This window comes from Dendropsophus ebraccatus, unplaced genomic scaffold (assembly GCF_027789765.1).
Source record: "Dendropsophus ebraccatus isolate aDenEbr1 unplaced genomic scaffold, aDenEbr1.pat pat_scaffold_1152_ctg1, whole genome shotgun sequence".
Taxonomy (NCBI): domain Eukaryota; kingdom Metazoa; phylum Chordata; class Amphibia; order Anura; family Hylidae; genus Dendropsophus; species Dendropsophus ebraccatus.
In genome coordinates this window covers 15,570-33,631 of record NW_027208569.1, presented here as the reverse complement: position 1 = coordinate 33,631, position 18,062 = coordinate 15,570, and the positions used below count along the sequence as shown (strand labels likewise).

The window sequence follows — 18,062 nt, the reverse complement described above, 5'->3', positions numbered from 1 at the left end:
CGAGTCTACTCAACCTCGTCTTGGCTTTCACAGGCACCACCATGGAGACCAGGACACCCGCGCATGCGTACACCGACACAAGCGTGCCCTCCTTAGGCCTTCGCGGCTTCCGTAGGACCCGTGGAACGCAACTGGGTACTTAGGAAGCGTTCCGGAAATTGAGCTGGAACGCACCGGAGAACGATTCGTATTTAAAACTGACATTGCAGATAATTCTGACTTCAAAATCTGTCAAAAAATAAAGACGTAAAATGATTATTTAAGCTAAAATAATTATATTTATTGTGTCTATGAGCATAGGCAGCATGTAAAGAGAAGGAAGATGCCTATATTTATTGTAGATGTAATTGTAGTATAAGCAGAGTAGAAGCATGTACTGTGGAAAACCACTGCTGCGTACACACGGAATAAGTGGTTGGTTTATGTGAGCACTGCCCCTTTAAGGACAGACCGGATGAATGGATCGGCTGATCGGCGCTCGGCTAGCCGGCCTGCTGTGTGTAACACGTGGTCAGTGTGCGCCGGCTGCTGAGCCTGTGGGAGCGTGCTGTGTAGTGTCCGCAGTGTCCGCCATGGCGCAGCTCCAGGCACGGTTCTTCACCAGGAATAAGAGGTGAGTACGGTGTGTGAGGTATACTGTATACTGATCGGGCCCGATAGTCTGGTGCTCCCTGTTATCAGCCACTTAGGGAGAGCTGACTGTTGTGACGCCCAATGTGATTGAATCTAGAAAAATCTTTGCCCCAATGATCCTTTATATCACAAGTGTCCAGGTCTGTTACCAGCCCATCCCTCTACCCATGTGTGACAATGGTTGCTGCTCTCATTACAGCCTTCAGATCCTTCCCTGGAGGCATAATCATGTCCTGGGTGCAGATGGCATGGGTGGCAGCTGTAATATACAGCCGCCATGATGCTGCAGTGGTAGGGATCTGAGGTGTAATATACAGCCGCCATGGTGCTGCAGTGGTAGGGATCTGAGGTGTAATATACAGCCGCCATGGTGCTGCAGTTGTAGGGATCTGAGGTGTAATATACAGCCATCATGGTGCTGCAGTGGCAGGGATCTGAGGTGTAATATACAGCGGCCATGGTGCTGCAGTGGTGGGGATCTGAGGTGTAATATACAGCCGCCATGGTGCTGCAGTTGTAGGGATCTGAGGTGTAATATACAGCCATCATGGTGCTGCAGTGGCAGGGATCTGAGGTGTAATATACAGCCACCATGGTGCTGCAGTTGTAGGGATCTGAGGTGTAATATACAGCCATCATGGTGCTGCAGTGGCAGGGATCTGAGGTGTAATATACAGCGGCCATGGTGCTGCAGTGGTGGGGATCTGAGGTGTAATATACAGCCGCCATGGTGCTGCAGTTGTAGGGATCTGAGGTGTAATATACAGCCATCATGGTGCTGCAGTGGCAGGGATCTGAGGTGTAATATACAGCCGCCATGGTGCTGCAGTGGTAGGGATCTGAGGTGTAATATACAGCCGCCATGGTGCTGCAGTTGTAGGGATCTGAGGTGTAATATACAGCCATCATGGTGCTGCAGTGGCAGGGATCTGAGGTGTAATATACAGCCGCCATGGTGCTGCAGTTGTAGGGATCTGAGGTGTAATATACAGCCATCATGGTGCTGCAGTGGCAGGGATCTGAGTTGTAATATGCAGCCGCCATGGTGCTGCAGTTGTAGGGATCTGAGGTGTAATATACAGCCGCCATGGTGCTGCAGTGGCAGGGATCTGAGGTGTAATATACAGCCGCCATGGTGCTGCAGTGGCAGGGATCTGAGGTGTAATATATAGCCGCCATGGTGCTGCAGTGGCAGGGATCTGAGGTGTAATATACAGCCGCCATGGTGCTGCAGTGGCAGGGATCTGAGGTGTAATATACAGCGGCCATGGTGCTGCAGTGGCAGGGATCTGAGGTGTAATATACAGCCGCCATGATGCTGCAGTGGCAGGGATCTGAGGTGTAATATACAGCCGCCATGGTGCTGCAGTGGCAGGGATCTGAGGTGTAATATACAGCCGCCATGGTGCTGCAGTGGCAGGGATCTGAGGTGTAATATAAAGCTTCTAGTATCCTAATGGGGACAAAAAGAGATAAAGAAGTTCATTGCAGACACTGTGCAGCAGTGCAAGGGGTTACATCTTGTCCTGTGGACATGAATTGGAAAGCATGGGATACAGTGTGGCGAGTACAAGTCTGGCTGTGGAGGATGTTGGAAGTAGAATTCCATTGGTTGATCTAATATTGATGGTGTATCCTTACAAAATGCTGGATAATTCCTTTAAAGGGAACCTGTCACCCCCCGTGCCGGGGTGACAGGCTCCCGACCCCCTGTTAGAGCCCCCTATACTCACGTGGTCCCGCTTCTGGAGATGGTCGGGTCACGGAGATATCGGCGCCCGAAGCCCGGCGCGCGCACTCCTCAGATGAGTCCAGCGCTCATAGAGAATGACGGAGCACTGGACTCTCCTGTCATTCTCTATGAGCGTTGGACTCATCTGAGGAGCGCGCGCTTCGGGCGCCGATATCTCCGTGACCCGACCATCTTCAGAAGCGGGACCTGGCGGGATCACGTGAGTATAGGGGGCTCTAACGGGGGGTCAGGAGCCTGTCACAGGTCCTCTTTAAAGTTATTTTTCCAAAATAGATACACCAGAGTAATCAGAGAATGCCATAAATATTTGTGCTGGGAATACCCCTTTAAAAGGTGCCTGTCACTGTGCGGCCACACTCCACAGCTCAGTGTGAGGAGACGCAGCTTACGTTGGGGGATTGGGCTTAGCCAGATTTGGGAAGGGGGAGATAAAAAAGCTAATAAATATACCCCCTTTCATTGCTACTGTGTTGGCGCGGTGCCCAGCACTTTCTGCATTTGGGGTCAGCACGTGGCATTGTCTGCTCAGCCAGTCAGTGACTGAGGTGGGACACCCTGATGCTTGTGGCTTAGGTAGCAAGGAGGTGATGACAGGTTCCATGCTATTATATTTGCAGTGAGGTAGGACATATAAGAACAGGTAGGACAATCATTCAGTGACATGTCACCTTTCATTTCAGGTATGAGATCGATGATGTTCCCTTTTCCATTCCAGCTCCATCTGAAATTACAGATCTCAGCAATATCATCAACAAGGTGCTCGAAACCAAGAACGGTATGTCTGGGCAGTGGGCTACTTATGTTGTGTATTAAAAGGGTTCAGGACTTTAAGGAATTTCCTTAAACACTTAGGCTATGTGCACATTGATGAATCAGCACTGATTTCCCCACTGAAAATTCAGCTCGAAAAATATAGTGCAGAGCCAAATTCCATTGAGTTCAATGGAATTTGCACTGTGCAGTTCACACAGCGGAATTTTCTGCCAAAATTCACATGTCAATTCTTAGGGCAGAATCCATGGCGGAATCCCATCAAAATAAATTGAGCAGTGATTTTCTGCTCTAGAATTTTTTTTTATTGCAGAAATTCAGGGAGGAATTGGAAAAATGAATGAATTTGATTAAATGAAAAATGAATTAGCATGGAATTCCACCAGCATGGAAAACATTCTGCGCTGATTCCTCGGTGTGAACTGACTCTTATGGTATGTGCACACTCAGGAATAGGTGAGGAGTTGGGAGCAGAATCTGCTCTTAAAGCTACTCTGTAGCCACAATCTGTCCCCCCCCAAACCACTTGTACCTTCGGATAGCTGCTTTTAATCCAAGATCTGTCCTGGGGTCTGTTCGGCAGGGGATGCAGTTATTGTCATAAAAATAACTTTTAATCCGGCAGCGCTGTGTCTAACGCCCGGGGCTTACATTTGTGTATGCATTAGGCTGGCTATGCTCAACATTTACTGCTGTTTAAGCTTTGCACAGGTATATTAACGATCCAGCCCATGTTCATTATACAAACAGGTGGGGAATAGGGAGCAATCTGCCTGGAGTATTCCTAATGATGAGGAGGGCGGGAAGGAGGGACAGAGGGGTGGTGCCAGCCTAATGCATATACAAATGTAAGCCCCGGCCGTTAGACACAGCGCTGCTGGGTTAAAAGTTATTTTTATGACAATAACTGCATCACCTGCCGAACGGACCCCAGGACAGATCTTGGATTAAAAGCAGCTATCTGATGGTACAAGTGGTTTGGGGGGGTCAGATTGTGGGTACAGAGTCGCTTTAATTTCAGCTTGAATTTCCTTACATAAAATATGAACAGAGCAATGTCCCATTGTGTTCAATGGGATTTTCGCTCTGTTGTTTACACGGCAGAATTTTCTGCCGTGAATTCCGCTAGAGGAATCCTACAGAAGTCAATACGGCTTGCATTCTGCTCAAATATCGCTCCTATTCTGCCAGTGCTGAAGAGGCAAAGAAATTCAAGCAGAATACTTTCCTGTTCAATTCCTCACTTATTCCTCCGTGTGTACATACCCTCCAGGGTAAGAACTTCGACCATGTTTTCGGCATAATCAAGTTGCAAATCATTTCTATAACTCTTAGTTGTACAAAAAAGTGCAGCTTTTGGCTGATTTACGCCACACTCACCACTTGTGACAAGTGGGCAAAGTGGGGTGGAAAAGAACATGGCCACAGCCTGCCAGACTTTCTATGATTTGCACCTGTGACCTTGCTCAAAAAGCCTGAGCGGTCATAGGTGTCTGTGTACAGTGCAGGGCCAGAGCCTCTTGATATTGGATTTTAACTGCCTGATCCTTTTTACCCTTGGGGAGGTAAGCCACAACTGGAGCTTTCTGGCAGTGGCTTTCTACCCCTCCATTAGGACACATGCACACACTGACAGGCCTGTGTGTGGATGGAGGAATCGGGAAACAAAGCTGTCTGTCATCTTCATCTCCCTCACCAATCTATTTGCTAAGTTCTTAGGGGTATTACGGATGCCTCTGTATTGTTCTGTATTTTTCTCAATTATAATAGATTTTCACAAATAAAAGGTAAATGTCAGCCGAACAAATGTTTTTACAAGTATCCAACACTTGCAGCACTCAGTAGCTGAGTATCTTTGACCCAGTTTCTTCATGACGTGTGTGTATATGTATGTGTGTGTGTATGTATATGTATATATAAATATATATGCGCCACTTCTATTTTCTTCTCTGCAGATGAACACTCTCACGTGGAGTTTGACTTCCTGGTCAGGAGCCAGTTCCTTCGGCTGCCGCTTATTAAACACATGGAAATGGAAGGCATATCAACTGTAGGTGATCCCGCTTTATTTATACCTGGCTGACATCTATAGGGGGGTTTGGCGTATGGAGAAGATGTATGACATGTTTGATCCCCCTGGTGCACTTGGCTGATCATCACATGACCTGGACATATGTTGATATATATCATGTACTGGGGCAGCATGAAGACTTTTTGTAGTAATGCGTTTATATTATTATTAGCACATAAGGTTGCATTTGTTCAGACCATACTGAGGTATCTGCTATACAGGAGTCTCGTGGATTTCTCAAGCGTTCAGAGAATAACTCCTTTATTGCTTTCTAAGTTTGGTGTCATGAAGAGCCCTATCCTCTGTATAAATGAATACTCCCCTGAATGATATTATAATATTCGGTAGGGTTATTTTGGTGACTTACAAACCCTATAGTGACAGAAGTTTTGGAATAATTACATCAGTTCAATAATATAAATGTTTATTGTATATACATTTGATATTGTCTCCCTATTGGTATTTATAGGAAGAAGTGGTTGAAATTGAATATGTTGAGAAGATTACAGCCCCCCAACCCGAAGAATGCATGCTTCATGATGACTGGGTCAGCTCCATAGCTGGAAGTGAAGAATGGTGCGGCAAGCTCCGTTTTGGTTGACGTCTTTACTTTGCCATCTTCTTTGTCACCTAATAATTAATCTGCAGCTTTTTTTTTTACATTTTGTGCTTAGGACTTTAACTGGTTCTTATGACAAAACATGTAGAATCTGGTCTGTGGAGGGGAAGCCACTGATGACTATTGCTGGCCATACTGAAGTTGTCAAAGATGTTGCCTGGGTGAAGAAAGGTAACTATCATATTTCCTTCTATTTTCTGCCTGTAATCATAGAACTTTTACACTTAGATTTATGTACATGTAAGCTGGTAATGCACCTTAGAATGAGGAAAGAGAGGCAGGACCTCTACCTTTTAAGCATAATATAAAAGGTTCAGGAGGAAAGTTTTTTTAGTAATAAAAAAAAAAAAAACACTTAACACGCACAAGAACAAGGGGACACAATCTGAGGTTAGTTCGGGGAAAATCAGGAGAACCAAGAGAAACAAACTTTCAGCAGGTGTGGTTGGTAAATCCACAGTAGCTGAATGTACACCTGCTTGGGATAAACATATTATTTCCCTTTTCTGTCTTAGAAAGCTTCAGTATGAGGGCAGACTAGATGGACCTAGGGGTCTTTTTAACAATTGTTATGATGTTCGTGAACTGTTCTTCTCCCTAGACAGCCTGTCCTGTTTGCTGCTGAGTGCATCAATGGACCAGACTATTCTTCTTTGGGAGTGGAATGCTGAGAAGAATAAAGTAAAGGCTCTTCATTGTTGCAGAGGACATGCTGGCAGTGTGGACTCTATAGCTGTGGATGGCTCAGGCAGTAAAGTGAGTCATTATATTGATTCTTTTCATGTAGCAATGATTTGTTGTAAATGCAAAGAACTTAAAGGAGTATTCTGATGTCAGGTAAAAACATGTAATGCTGCAGAAGCACTTGGCATCATTTACCTTTGTGTTCCAGTTGTAACCCCATTTATTTTGTGTGTCTGTAATTCTCTCCCTTACCGTGTCCTGTTACAACTTCCCTGTTAAAGCGACTCTGTACCCACAATCTTTCCCCCCCTCTAAACCACTTGTACCTTCGGATAGCTGCTTTTAATACAAGATCTGTCCTGGGGTTCGTTCGGCCGGTGATGCAGTTATTGTCCTAAAAGATACTTTTAAACTTGTAGCCCCATGCCAAACAGGAGTATCTGTGCCCTAACTTTGCACCGTCCCTCCTCCCCACCCTCTTCATCATTAGGAATGCCACTGAAACATTTTCTCCATGCTGAACATTGCACAGGTCCTTAACAATCCAGCCCATATGCCGGGCTGACACAGGTGGGGAATAGGAGACAATCTGCCTGGAGCATTCCTAATGATGAGGAGGGTGGGGAGGAGGGACGGAGAGGTTGTGCAAAGTCAGATCACAGATACTCCCGTTTGGCACGGACTTCAAGTTTAAAAGTATTTTTTTAGGACAATAACTGCATCACCTGCCGAACGGACCCCAGGACAGATCTTTGATTAAAAGCAGCTATCAGAAGGTACAAGTGGTTTGGGGAGGACAGATTGTGGGTACAGAGTCACTTTAAGCGCTACTACAACTCCCAGAATGTATTTTGCCTGAGCTCTTCTTCACAGCCCTCCCACCCTGCCTACTCGCCTCCCACAGCACTCCTGTCAGTTCCCTACCGAGAGCTGCTGCATTCCTCCTCACAGCAAAAGCTGATGTATCATCCCCTGTCTGCCTGTGGCATGATGTAAATACACCTTCTTCCCTAAATGTCCCAATAAAAATATGTATGTGTATAAAAGGGAGTTGGTGATGTAGCCTGGAAGGGCTGGTCAGAATTAATGACATCACTCCGGGGGATGGGCTAGAACTCAGACAAGATCCAGCCAAGTCCTGTGAGACCGCAGAAGATATGTTGAGCTGGGGAGCTTGAGACAATACCACACTGTGTAGTTCATTCTATTTGAATATCCTGTCAGGGGTGAATTGCGCAGAAAGCATGCTGAAGCCAGTACTATTAGTAATAACACTAATAGTAAGTTAAACTAATAGTTTTATTCAAAAATATTTTTTTGGATTTTATTTGCAAATGTGCTTGGGTAATACTAAAAAACCCAGTTGCACTCACCAGTCCTGCTCTCCCACCACCACCTTTCTGACAGAGTCTCGCTCAGCCAGTTACCGGCTGTGGGGGCAGTTAAACAGGATTGGCTGAGCAGATAACTCCGTCAAGACCGAAATGCTGCACAGCAGGACCAAGCTCCATCAGAATGGTGGTGATGGGAAGCAGGAGTAACAAGTCTGTCTTTTATATGCAAATGTCCCCAACAACACCTTCAGCCCTTATGTCTTTATGCTTAATATTTAAGATGATTAAAACAATATTCTTGTCAGTGATTTAACATAACCCTTTGTGTCATTTAGTTTTGCAGTGGATCATGGGACAAGATGCTGAAGATCTGGTCTGCGGGTAAGTCATAAGCACTGGATCATTTATTTGGGTTTTAGCTGTAAACCTATGTTAAAGGGGTTATCCAGCGCTCCAAAAACATGGCCACTTTCCCCCTACTGTTCCATTGAAGTAAATGGAGCTTAATTGCAAACTGCACCTGAACTGGAGACAACAATAGGGGGAAAAGTGGCCATGTTTTGTAGCGCTGGATAACTTTAAAGGCACATTATATACTGGAAAGGGACTGGCAATCTGAGAACTAACAGGAGTGATACTGTGCACTTGTGAAAATAAGATTATTCCACTTCCAAGGCTAGGTTCACAATATTTCTGGTTGGTTTTTACTATGATTTGTGCAAAATACAACAATTGCTGCAATTTTGCCCAAATTGCCAAGAAAAACCGCAATGTGAACACCGCTTCAGAAGAGGCATATAACTAGTATATATCTTGATCCCATAGAGCAGGAAAATCAGCATCCTCATACAAATCTGGGTAGGGAGGAGGGGGATAAGTGATTATTTAGAAAGAATCTGATAGGTAATTATGTCATCCTGTAGTTCACAGGAAGTCAGCTGACCTTTGACATATTAGACACTGATTTTCTGTGGGTCAGCCTGGTGACCACATGACTAATTTACAGTAATGAAATGTATGACTGCAGCTGTTCTGGAATGAAACAGATGGCACTGTTCTACTAGTGATGGTCAATGCACTATATAAGTGGGAAAAAATAGTGCTTTTTTTTTTTTTTTACAGCAACAAAAAATGATGCCTTTAGGAAGGGATAAAGTGTAAAAAAAAAAAAAAAAAAACTACAAAATACCTAATGGTCAGAACCAGAGTTGTAAAGTTTGTGATATTGCAGTGCCCACAGATGAAGAAGATGAAGTTGAAGACAAATCAAACCGCCCAAGAAAGAAACAGAAAACCGAGCAGCTTGGATTAACCAGAGTAAGTTTACATGAGGCGGAGGCCCAAGCATTGGTTTTCTGAATGATAATATTGAAGCTGATAAACAGTAAAATGTAGTGTGAATACTCAGTGTGGTGCATGCTAAGAACTGGGGACTGGGTATGACAAGTGGAGGCACATAACAAAGCTGCAAGTAAAGATTTACTGAGGATATCCTTTCTGATTTTAGACCCCAGTTCTTACTCTCTCTGGACATAATGAAGCCATTTCATCAGTGCTGTGGTCTGATGCAGATGAAGTTTGCAGTGCATCGTGGGATCACACTATCAAAGTGTGGGACGTTGAAGCAGGGGAAGTTAAAACCACTTTGGTAAGATCTGCATAACATCGTACAATGTTTTTATGCTTTGAAATGACTTGACACGCCGCCGTTATCTTTGCACCGCTGTGCATATTCACAGTTCTTACAGATTCCGTAAAATTATGGCTATTTTCTTTCACAAACAGCAGCTTTTCAGTCCTTGGTTTGGGTAGGGTTTTGCAGCTCAGTTCCATTGCTGCTTTTGCAAAAAAAAAAAATTCTGGATAACACTTTTAAAGGAAAACTCAACCTAGTAATAAAAGGAAATAGAAGATAAACTTGTCACCACTGTTTGTCACTTTTACATATTCCTGGAACACACCATTAAAGTATTGGACACCACAGTGACAGTGAGGAGGCTACTGCTGCATCTACTTGTCATACAGGCAGCACAGGACAGGGAGGAGGCTACTGCTGCATCTACTTGTCATACAGGCAGCACAGGACAGGGAGGAGGCTACTGCTGCATCTACTTGTCATACAGGCAGCACAGGACAGGGAGGAGGCTACTGCTACATCTACTTGTCATACAGACAGCACAGGACAGGGAGGAGGCTACTGCTGCATCTACTTGTCATACAGGCAGCACAGGATGGGGAGGAGGCTACTGCTGCATCTACTTGTCATACAGGCACAGGACAGTGAGGAGGCTACTGCTGCATCTACTTGTCATTCAGGCAGCACAGGACAGGGAGGAGGCTACTGCTGCATCTACTTGTCATACAGACAGCACAGGACAGGGAGGAGGCTACTGCTGCATCTACTTGTCATACAGACAGCACAGGACAGGGAGGAGGCTACTGCTGCATCTACTTGTCATTCAGGCAGCAAAGGACGGGGAGGAGGCTACTGCTGCATCTACTTGTCATACAGGCAGGACAGGGAGGAGGCTACTGCTGCATCTACTTGTCATACAGGCAGCACAGGATGGGGAGGAGGCTACTGCTGCATCTACTTGTCATACAGACAGCAAAGGACAGGGAGGAGGCTACTGCTGCATCTACTTGTCATACAGACAGCACAGGACGGGGAGGAGGCTACTGCTGCATCTACTTGTCATACAGACAGCACAGGACAGGGAGGAGGCTACTGCTGCATCTACTTGTCATTCAGGCAGCAAAGGATGGGGAGGAGGCTACTGCTGCATCTACTTGTCATACAGGCAGGACAGGGAGGAGGCTACTGCTGCATCTACTTGTCATTCAGGCAGCACAGGACGGGGAGGAGGCTACTGCTGCATCTACTTGTCATACAGGCAGCACAGGATGGGGAGGAGGCTACTGCTGCATCTACTTGTCATACAGACAGCAAAGGACGGGGAGGAGGCTACTGCTGCATCTACTTGTCATACAGGCAGCACAGGACAGGGAGGAGGCTACTGCTGCATCTACTTGTCATACAGGCAGCACAGGACAGGGAGCAGGCTACTGCTACATCTACTTGTCATACAGACAGCACAGGACAGGGAGGAGGCTACTGCTGCATCTACTTGTCATACAGACAGCACAGGACAGGGAGGAGGCTACTGCTGCATCTACTTGTCATACAGACAGGACAGTGAGGAGGCTACTGCTGCATCTACTTGTCATTCAGGCAGCACAGGACAGGGAGGAGGCTACTGCTGCATCTACTTGTCATACAGACAGCACAGGACAGGGAGGAGGCTACTGCTGCATCTACTTGTCATACAGACAGCACAGGACAGGGAGGAGGCTACTGCTGCATCTACTTGTCATTCAGGCAGCAAAGGACGGGGAGGAGGCTACTGCTGCATCTACTTGTCATACAGGCAGGACAGGGAGGAGGCTACTGCTGCATCTACTTGTCATACAGACAGCACAGGACAGGGAGGAGGCTACTGCTGCATCTACTTGTCATTCAGGCAGCAAAGGACGGGGAGGAGGCTACTGCTGCATCTACTTGTCATACAGGCAGGACAGGGAGGAGGCTACTGCTGCATCTACTTGTCATTCAGGCAGCACAGGACAGGGAGGAGGCTACTGCTGCATCTACTTGTCATACAGGCAGCACAGGATGGGGAGGAGGCTACTGCTGCATCTACTTGTCATACAGACAGCAAAGGACGGGGAGGAGGCTACTGCTGCATCTACTTGTCATACAGGCAGGACAGGGAGGAGGCTACTGCTGCATCTACTTGTCATACAGGCAGCACAGGACAGGGAGGAGGCTACTGCTGCATCTACTTGTCATACAGGCAGCACAGGACAGGGAGGAGGCTACTGCTGCATCTACTTGTCATACAGGCAGCACAGGACAGGGAGGAGGCTACTGCTGCATCTACTTGTCATACAGGCAGCACAGGACAGGGAGGAGGCTACTGCTGCATCTACTTGTCATACAGGCAGCACAGGACAGGGAGGAGAAGGATAATATAAGATAGATGTACAGCAATTGCTTAATAAACCTTTCAGTAACCCCATATATGCTAATATATAAATTATAAATAAATATTTGTGTTCCACAGCGCTGGATTATTCCAGATATTGGCTGACCATTGTACAGTGTGATCTCACACTACGTTTTGAGCCATATTATGCCGGAGAATTTTATATCATGCTGTAGGGTTAAAATAACATCCCCATCTGCTAAGGTGTTTGGTGTGCTTGTATATTGTGTGGTCATCTCATTGGGTTATATATATTGTCAGCTATTATTATATGTCATGCATTCATTCTTTTGTTATCCACCAGACTGGAAGCAAGGTATTTAACTCTATCTCCTACTCGCCACTGTGCAAACGACTGGCATCTGGTAGTACTGACAGACATATCCGCTTATGGGATCCAAGAACTAAAGGTGAGCACCTCTTCCAATGAAATGACAATTAGAGGGGACAGTGACATCTTGTTCTTCTGCTGGCCCAGCATCCTTTGCACTTTTGCACTTGTTCCAGCTTGTCTTAATAAACAAAGCTTTTGACGTGTCTCTGGGACATTTGAAAGTTTTGTTAAGGGTACAAACCCACACACCATATACGCAACAAATACGCAGCAGATTTGATGGTTTTGATTTGATGCTGTGTTCAGTTATTTAGATCTAATCTGCTGCGTATTTGCTGCGTATCGCAGCAGTAAATACGCTGCATATACGGTGTGTTTGTTTATACCCTAAATGGCACTTAAAGGTTCAAGAGATAACAAAATTAAGCAATGTTAATCATTAAGGTAAGAGACATTATGGATTTTGCTTTTCTCGACAGATGGATCCCTGGTTCTGCTCTCCTTAACTTCTCACACAGGCTGGGTAACAACAGTGAAATGGTCACCCACCAATGAGGAGCAACTTGTCTCTGGATCTCTTGATAGGATTGTGAAGCTCTGGGACACCAGGAGGTATGAGTCCATGAAGTCATATCCTATGGTGTAAAGTAGAATTGTCTTAATTTCCCCTAGCAACCAATAAGATTCCACTTTTCATTCCTCACAGGTTGTTTGAAAAATAAAAAGTGGAATCTGGTTGCTAGGGGCAACTAAACCAATTCTACTTTACACCAGTTTGATAAATCCCCCCCATATATCTATACAATTGCTTGTTCACAGTATACCCTTTATACCATGGTATTTAGCAGTGCTGTTCTTTCTGCTCACTTCTCAGTTGTAAAGCTCCTCTTTATGATCTTGCTGCACATGACGATAAAGTTTTAAGTGTGGACTGGACAGAACATGGGGTAAGCACCATAACACGGGACATGCACTTTTCTTTACTTGTTTAGTCTGCTTTTTGAGCCATACCAGGAGTGGATACAATGGAGAGAAGCATCAGTCTTGCTGTCATGTTTTCTTCTTTTTGCATCCACTCCTTGCTTCCAGCCTTAAAGCGTAACTGTCATGTTTTTTTTTATTGCAGAAATCAGTAGTATAAGCGATTTTAAGAAACTCTGTAATAGGTTTCATCAGCCAAAAAAGCCTCCTTCTGTACTCAAGAAGCAATTTCCCAGCCTCCCCAACCCCTGACTTCTTATCTGTGCATTATCAGGCAAACACGTCTTCATTACAGAGAAGCCAGTGAAGACGGGCTCTGCTCTCTCCATTGTAAGCCTATGAAGGGGGAGGGGCTGAGGGAGATGAGGGAGCAGGAAGAGGTGACATGAAGGTCAGCTGTTTGTAGACTCTCTGGGCACCTAAAACGCAGGATTCTGGGGTCAGAAAGGTCAGTGCTTATCTATGAACTTACTGAGAGAAGATTGCAGGGTGTTGTGCTGTGCAGGACTGCTCCGTGCTCAGTCACTCCTAACAGCCCCTCCCCTCTCCATAGCAACATAATGGAGACAGAAATCCTGCTTCATTTGATGTGAGGGGGGAGGCTGGGAGATTGCTTTTTCAGTACAGAAGGAAACTCTTTTAGTACATAAAACCTATTACAGAGTTTCTTAAAATCGCTTGTACTATAGATATTTATTGTTTTCAGAAAAATGACCCTGAAATGACAGTTACGCTTTAACCTCTTAAGGACATAGGACGTATGCGTACGTCATATGTCCTCACTTGCACTTCAAAGCGGGGCCGCGCGGCGGCCCCGCTTTGAAGTGCCGCGATCCCGGGTGCCGCGAGTAGCCCGGGACCGCTGCTATTAGCGGGCACGGTCTGATCGCCGTACCCGCTAATTAGCTAATCGGAGGCAGCTGTCAAAGTTGATAGCTGCCTCCGATTACCGGAGGCAACGTTTCCCTGGGGTCTAGTGGGGGAGATCGCTCCTCCGGGACCTTGTCCCGGAGGAGCGATCTCCGTTACTGATGCCGGCCGGGGACGCGCCCAAGATGGCGCCGTCCTCGGCTCGGCACTCGTTCGTTTTCGGCTGCAGCAGCCGAAAGCAAACGAGTGCCGATCTCATGGATCTCTGCAGCATATCTATGCTGCAGAGATCTCAATGAGAGATCCAAGTGTATATACTAGAAGTCCCCCAGGGGGGCTTCTAGTATATGTGTAAAAAAATAAAAATAAAGTGTTGTTAATAGTAAAAAGCCCCCTCCCCTAATAAAAGTCTGAATCACCCCCCTTTTCCCAGGTTTTAAATAAAAGTAAACAAATAAATAAATAAATAAACATGTTTGCTATCGCCGCGTGCGTAATCGCCCGAACTATTAATTAATCACATTCCTGATCTCGTACGGTAAACGGCGTCAGCGCAAAAAAATCCCAAAGTGCAAAATTGCGCATTTTTGGTCGCATCAAATCCAGAAAAAATGTAATATAAAGCGATCAAAAAGTCGTATATGCGCAATCAAGGTACCGATAGAAAGATCACATCATGGCGCAAATAATGACACCTCGCACAGCCCCATAGACCAAAGGATAAAAGCGCTATAAGCCTGGGAATGGAGCGATTTTAAGGAACGTATATTGGTTAACAACGGTTTGAATTTTTTACAGGCCATCAGATACAATATAAGTTATACATGTTATATATCGTTTTAATCGTAACGACTTGAGGAACATGCATAACAAGTCAGTTTTACCCCAGGGCGAATGGCGTAAAAACACATTTCCCCCAAATAAAAGAAATGCGTTTTTTTTTTTTCAATTTCACCACACTTTGAATTTTTTTCTGGTTCCGCAGTGTACTTTATGCAAAAATTCAGCCTGTAATTGCAAAGTACAATTAGTGACGCAAAAAATAAGGGGTCATGTGGGTTTCTAGGTGGAAAAATGCAAGTGCTATGACCTTTTAAACACAAGGAGAAAAAAACAAAAACGTAAAAACGAAAATGGGCCATGTCCTTAAAGGGTTAAAGGGGTATTTCAGGAAAAAAAACTATTGATAAACAGTAGTTGATCAGCAGGGTGCAATATTTGTATAGTTTGTATTTGAATTAATTTATAGCGTTTCTTCTGCTGTAGAATGATTCCTAATTCCTTTTTTTTTTTTCGTTCTTTCTACAGCTTATCCTTAGTGGAGGAGCAGACAACAAATTGTATTCCTACAGATACACAGCGCCACCTTCAGATGTTGGTGCATAACAGCATGGACTGAACAGATTTTTGTTGCTGCTGCAAGTACTATTGCAAATGAAGCTGTTTGGTGAACCAGGCCTTTTAAATACTATAGTATATTTGTACAGAAACATAATGTGTATTTGCCTTTTTTTTATTATATCAGGCCCAGCCTTGAGTTGTCTTGTCACCATTTATCTTCTGTATGCTGAGCGGACAGAAGTTACTATCTACGGATGCGTTTACACTATGGAATCAAGACTGATCACCCGCTGCTTGCGCACATCTCAACCCATGCCATAGATTCCATTCTATGCACAGACTGATTTGGACGGACGGTGGAATCCGCATGTGCATAGAATGGAGTCTAAAGCATAGACGGAGATGCGTGTGCGAGGCGAGTTACTTGCTCAGATTCTGTAGTGTGAACTCACCTTAACTGTCTCCCAGTAGTCCAAGATGGGAATAGCAGCAATTATAAAGGATGTAAACTGTGCAATATGATCTGCATTTACAATGGTTGTGCATTAAACTCTCACACTGTAAGCTGGAAAATTCTTATATCTTTATCTATAAAATAGAGTGTTGGTGCCTTAATCCCACCCTTCTGCTGCAGTACATTACAGTATATTCTTGCTGCCAAAACTGAAGGCTAACTATCCATGCCACAAACTTCTGATGTGTCATAGGGACACGTCTGAAGTCTAGATCGGCAGGGGTCTAGGTGCTGATGCCTCCACTGGCCAGGACTAGTGGGCAGAAGCCCTAAGCACTGGGCCCATTTGTTTTTCTTGGTGCTGTTTCCTGAGCATGTGATTGTATAGGTCCTGCCCATTTGTTTTAGAGTTCTAAAAGAATTGCTGTCTTGTAACCCCCCTGTGCTGAACTAGGTATGGTTTAATACCTAACCACAAGTATACAATGCCCAAAAAGAGAATCCAAGGCAGCAGAATGTAGAAACTATGTAGAACTTTATTGTAAACTCATGTTAAAAAAGATAGGGTATCGTTGTCTTTTTAATATAAATGTGCAGTAAAGTACTACATGTTGTTCACACTCTGATGCCATGGATTTCCTTATTTTGTTTTGGAGATTAGTGGGAGTCCATGGAGGTCGCCCACCAATTTGGCTTTTCAGGATTCTGTGTCTGTATACTAATTTTACTTGTTCTCAGTTTAAGTATCTTTTTTAATCTTTAATTTTGTAAATACAGATTACAGGGGGTTTTTTTTTGACATTTTACAAATTCTAACAGGACAAAGCTATTGATCTGAGTATACAGGGATTATATAAATATTATGTTACTGATAGAGAAGATATGTTTAAACTTTCTTGGAAATAAATACAAAATCTCGTTAATGTATGCCTGTCACAAAGTACTCTTTTGCTGCTTGAAGTTTGGGTATCCAAAGAGATGACCATGCTGGGGTTGTTACTTTGTGCGATCCATGTTCAGAATGAATTGGGGTCACACATTACCGACCTGGCGTGGTCATCTCCATGGATATCTGAGCTTCCAGTGGCAGATTGTGTGCCGATCGTCTCCATTGTACCATCTACCAGTCTATTTTGTGCAGCCGCTGTTTGCTAAATAGCGGCCACACGAGATAGACATGTCCGTTTTCTTTTCTGTGTGGCCGCAGTGTGTATACACTGTGGCTGGGATTCCATAGGGGTTAAACAACGACCATTGTTTAAAATATATATATATTTAGTGTGAACAAGGCCTTAATGCGTTTACACATGGGCCATGCAGGATGCAAATATTTTGCTGACCAAGTTTAGCGCTGTAGTGATATAATAGGCTGTACTCACTTTTCCTGACCGCCAACCCTCCCACTGCAGTTTCGGTGACTCCCAGTTCCACCAAAAACCGGGAGCTAGTTGGTGTTTCAATTTGAGAATTACACTGAGCCTTTCTTGGGCATGGAGGCCGGAGAAAGGCTCAATGTAATCCTTAAGCCGAAACTGCTGAATTGTTTCTGTCTTCCTGAACTACTGCATGATCAGTTGTGCTTACGTAAAGGAGGAAGCGTTGTTTGTTCCCTGCTCACCAGGTCCAGGCCACCTCTTTTCATAGGCGACAAAAATGTATCCTTACAAAGAGCATTTAAGTACAGAGATATTTGACTACAGTATACACTCACCGGCCACTTTATTAGGTACACCATGCTAGTAACGGGTTGGACCCCCTTTTTGCCTTCAGAACTGCCTCAATTCTTCGTGGCATAGATACAACAAGGTGCTGAAAGCATTCCTCAGAGATTTTGGTCCATATTGACATGATGGCATCACACAGTTGCCGCAGATTTGTCGGCTGCACATCCATGATGCGAATCTCCCGTTCCACCACATCCCAAAGATGCACTATTGGATTGAGATCTGGTGACTGTGGAGGCCATTTGAGTAAAGTGAACTCATTGTCATGTTCAAGAAACCAGTCTGAGATGATTCTAGCTTTATGACATGGCGCATTATCCTGCTGAAAGTAGCCATCAGATGTTGGGTACATTGTGGTCATAAAGGGATGGACATGGTCAGCAACAATACTCAGGTAAGCTGTGGCGTTACAACGATGCTCAATTGGTACCAAGGGGCCCAAAGAGT

At 44.8% G+C, this 18,062-nt stretch overlaps 1 protein-coding gene across 1 annotated transcript; it reads left to right on the top strand.

Annotated features, from left to right (window-relative positions):
* Positions 1 to 317: 317 nt before the first annotated feature.
* Positions 318 to 16,476, top strand: LOC138774957 (ribosome biogenesis protein WDR12). The gene is made up of 13 exons (XM_069955728.1): positions 318 to 613; positions 3,067 to 3,161; positions 5,113 to 5,207; positions 5,698 to 5,804; positions 5,903 to 6,018; positions 6,449 to 6,603; positions 8,201 to 8,246; positions 9,097 to 9,182; positions 9,373 to 9,513; positions 12,216 to 12,321; positions 12,725 to 12,857; positions 13,120 to 13,192; positions 15,405 to 16,476. The coding sequence occupies exons 1-13, from the start codon at positions 459 to 461 to the stop codon at positions 15,480 to 15,482; spliced, it is 1,386 nt and encodes a 461-aa protein (XP_069811829.1). The 5' UTR covers positions 318 to 458; the 3' UTR covers positions 15,483 to 16,476.
* Positions 16,477 to 18,062: the final 1,586 nt, after the last annotated feature.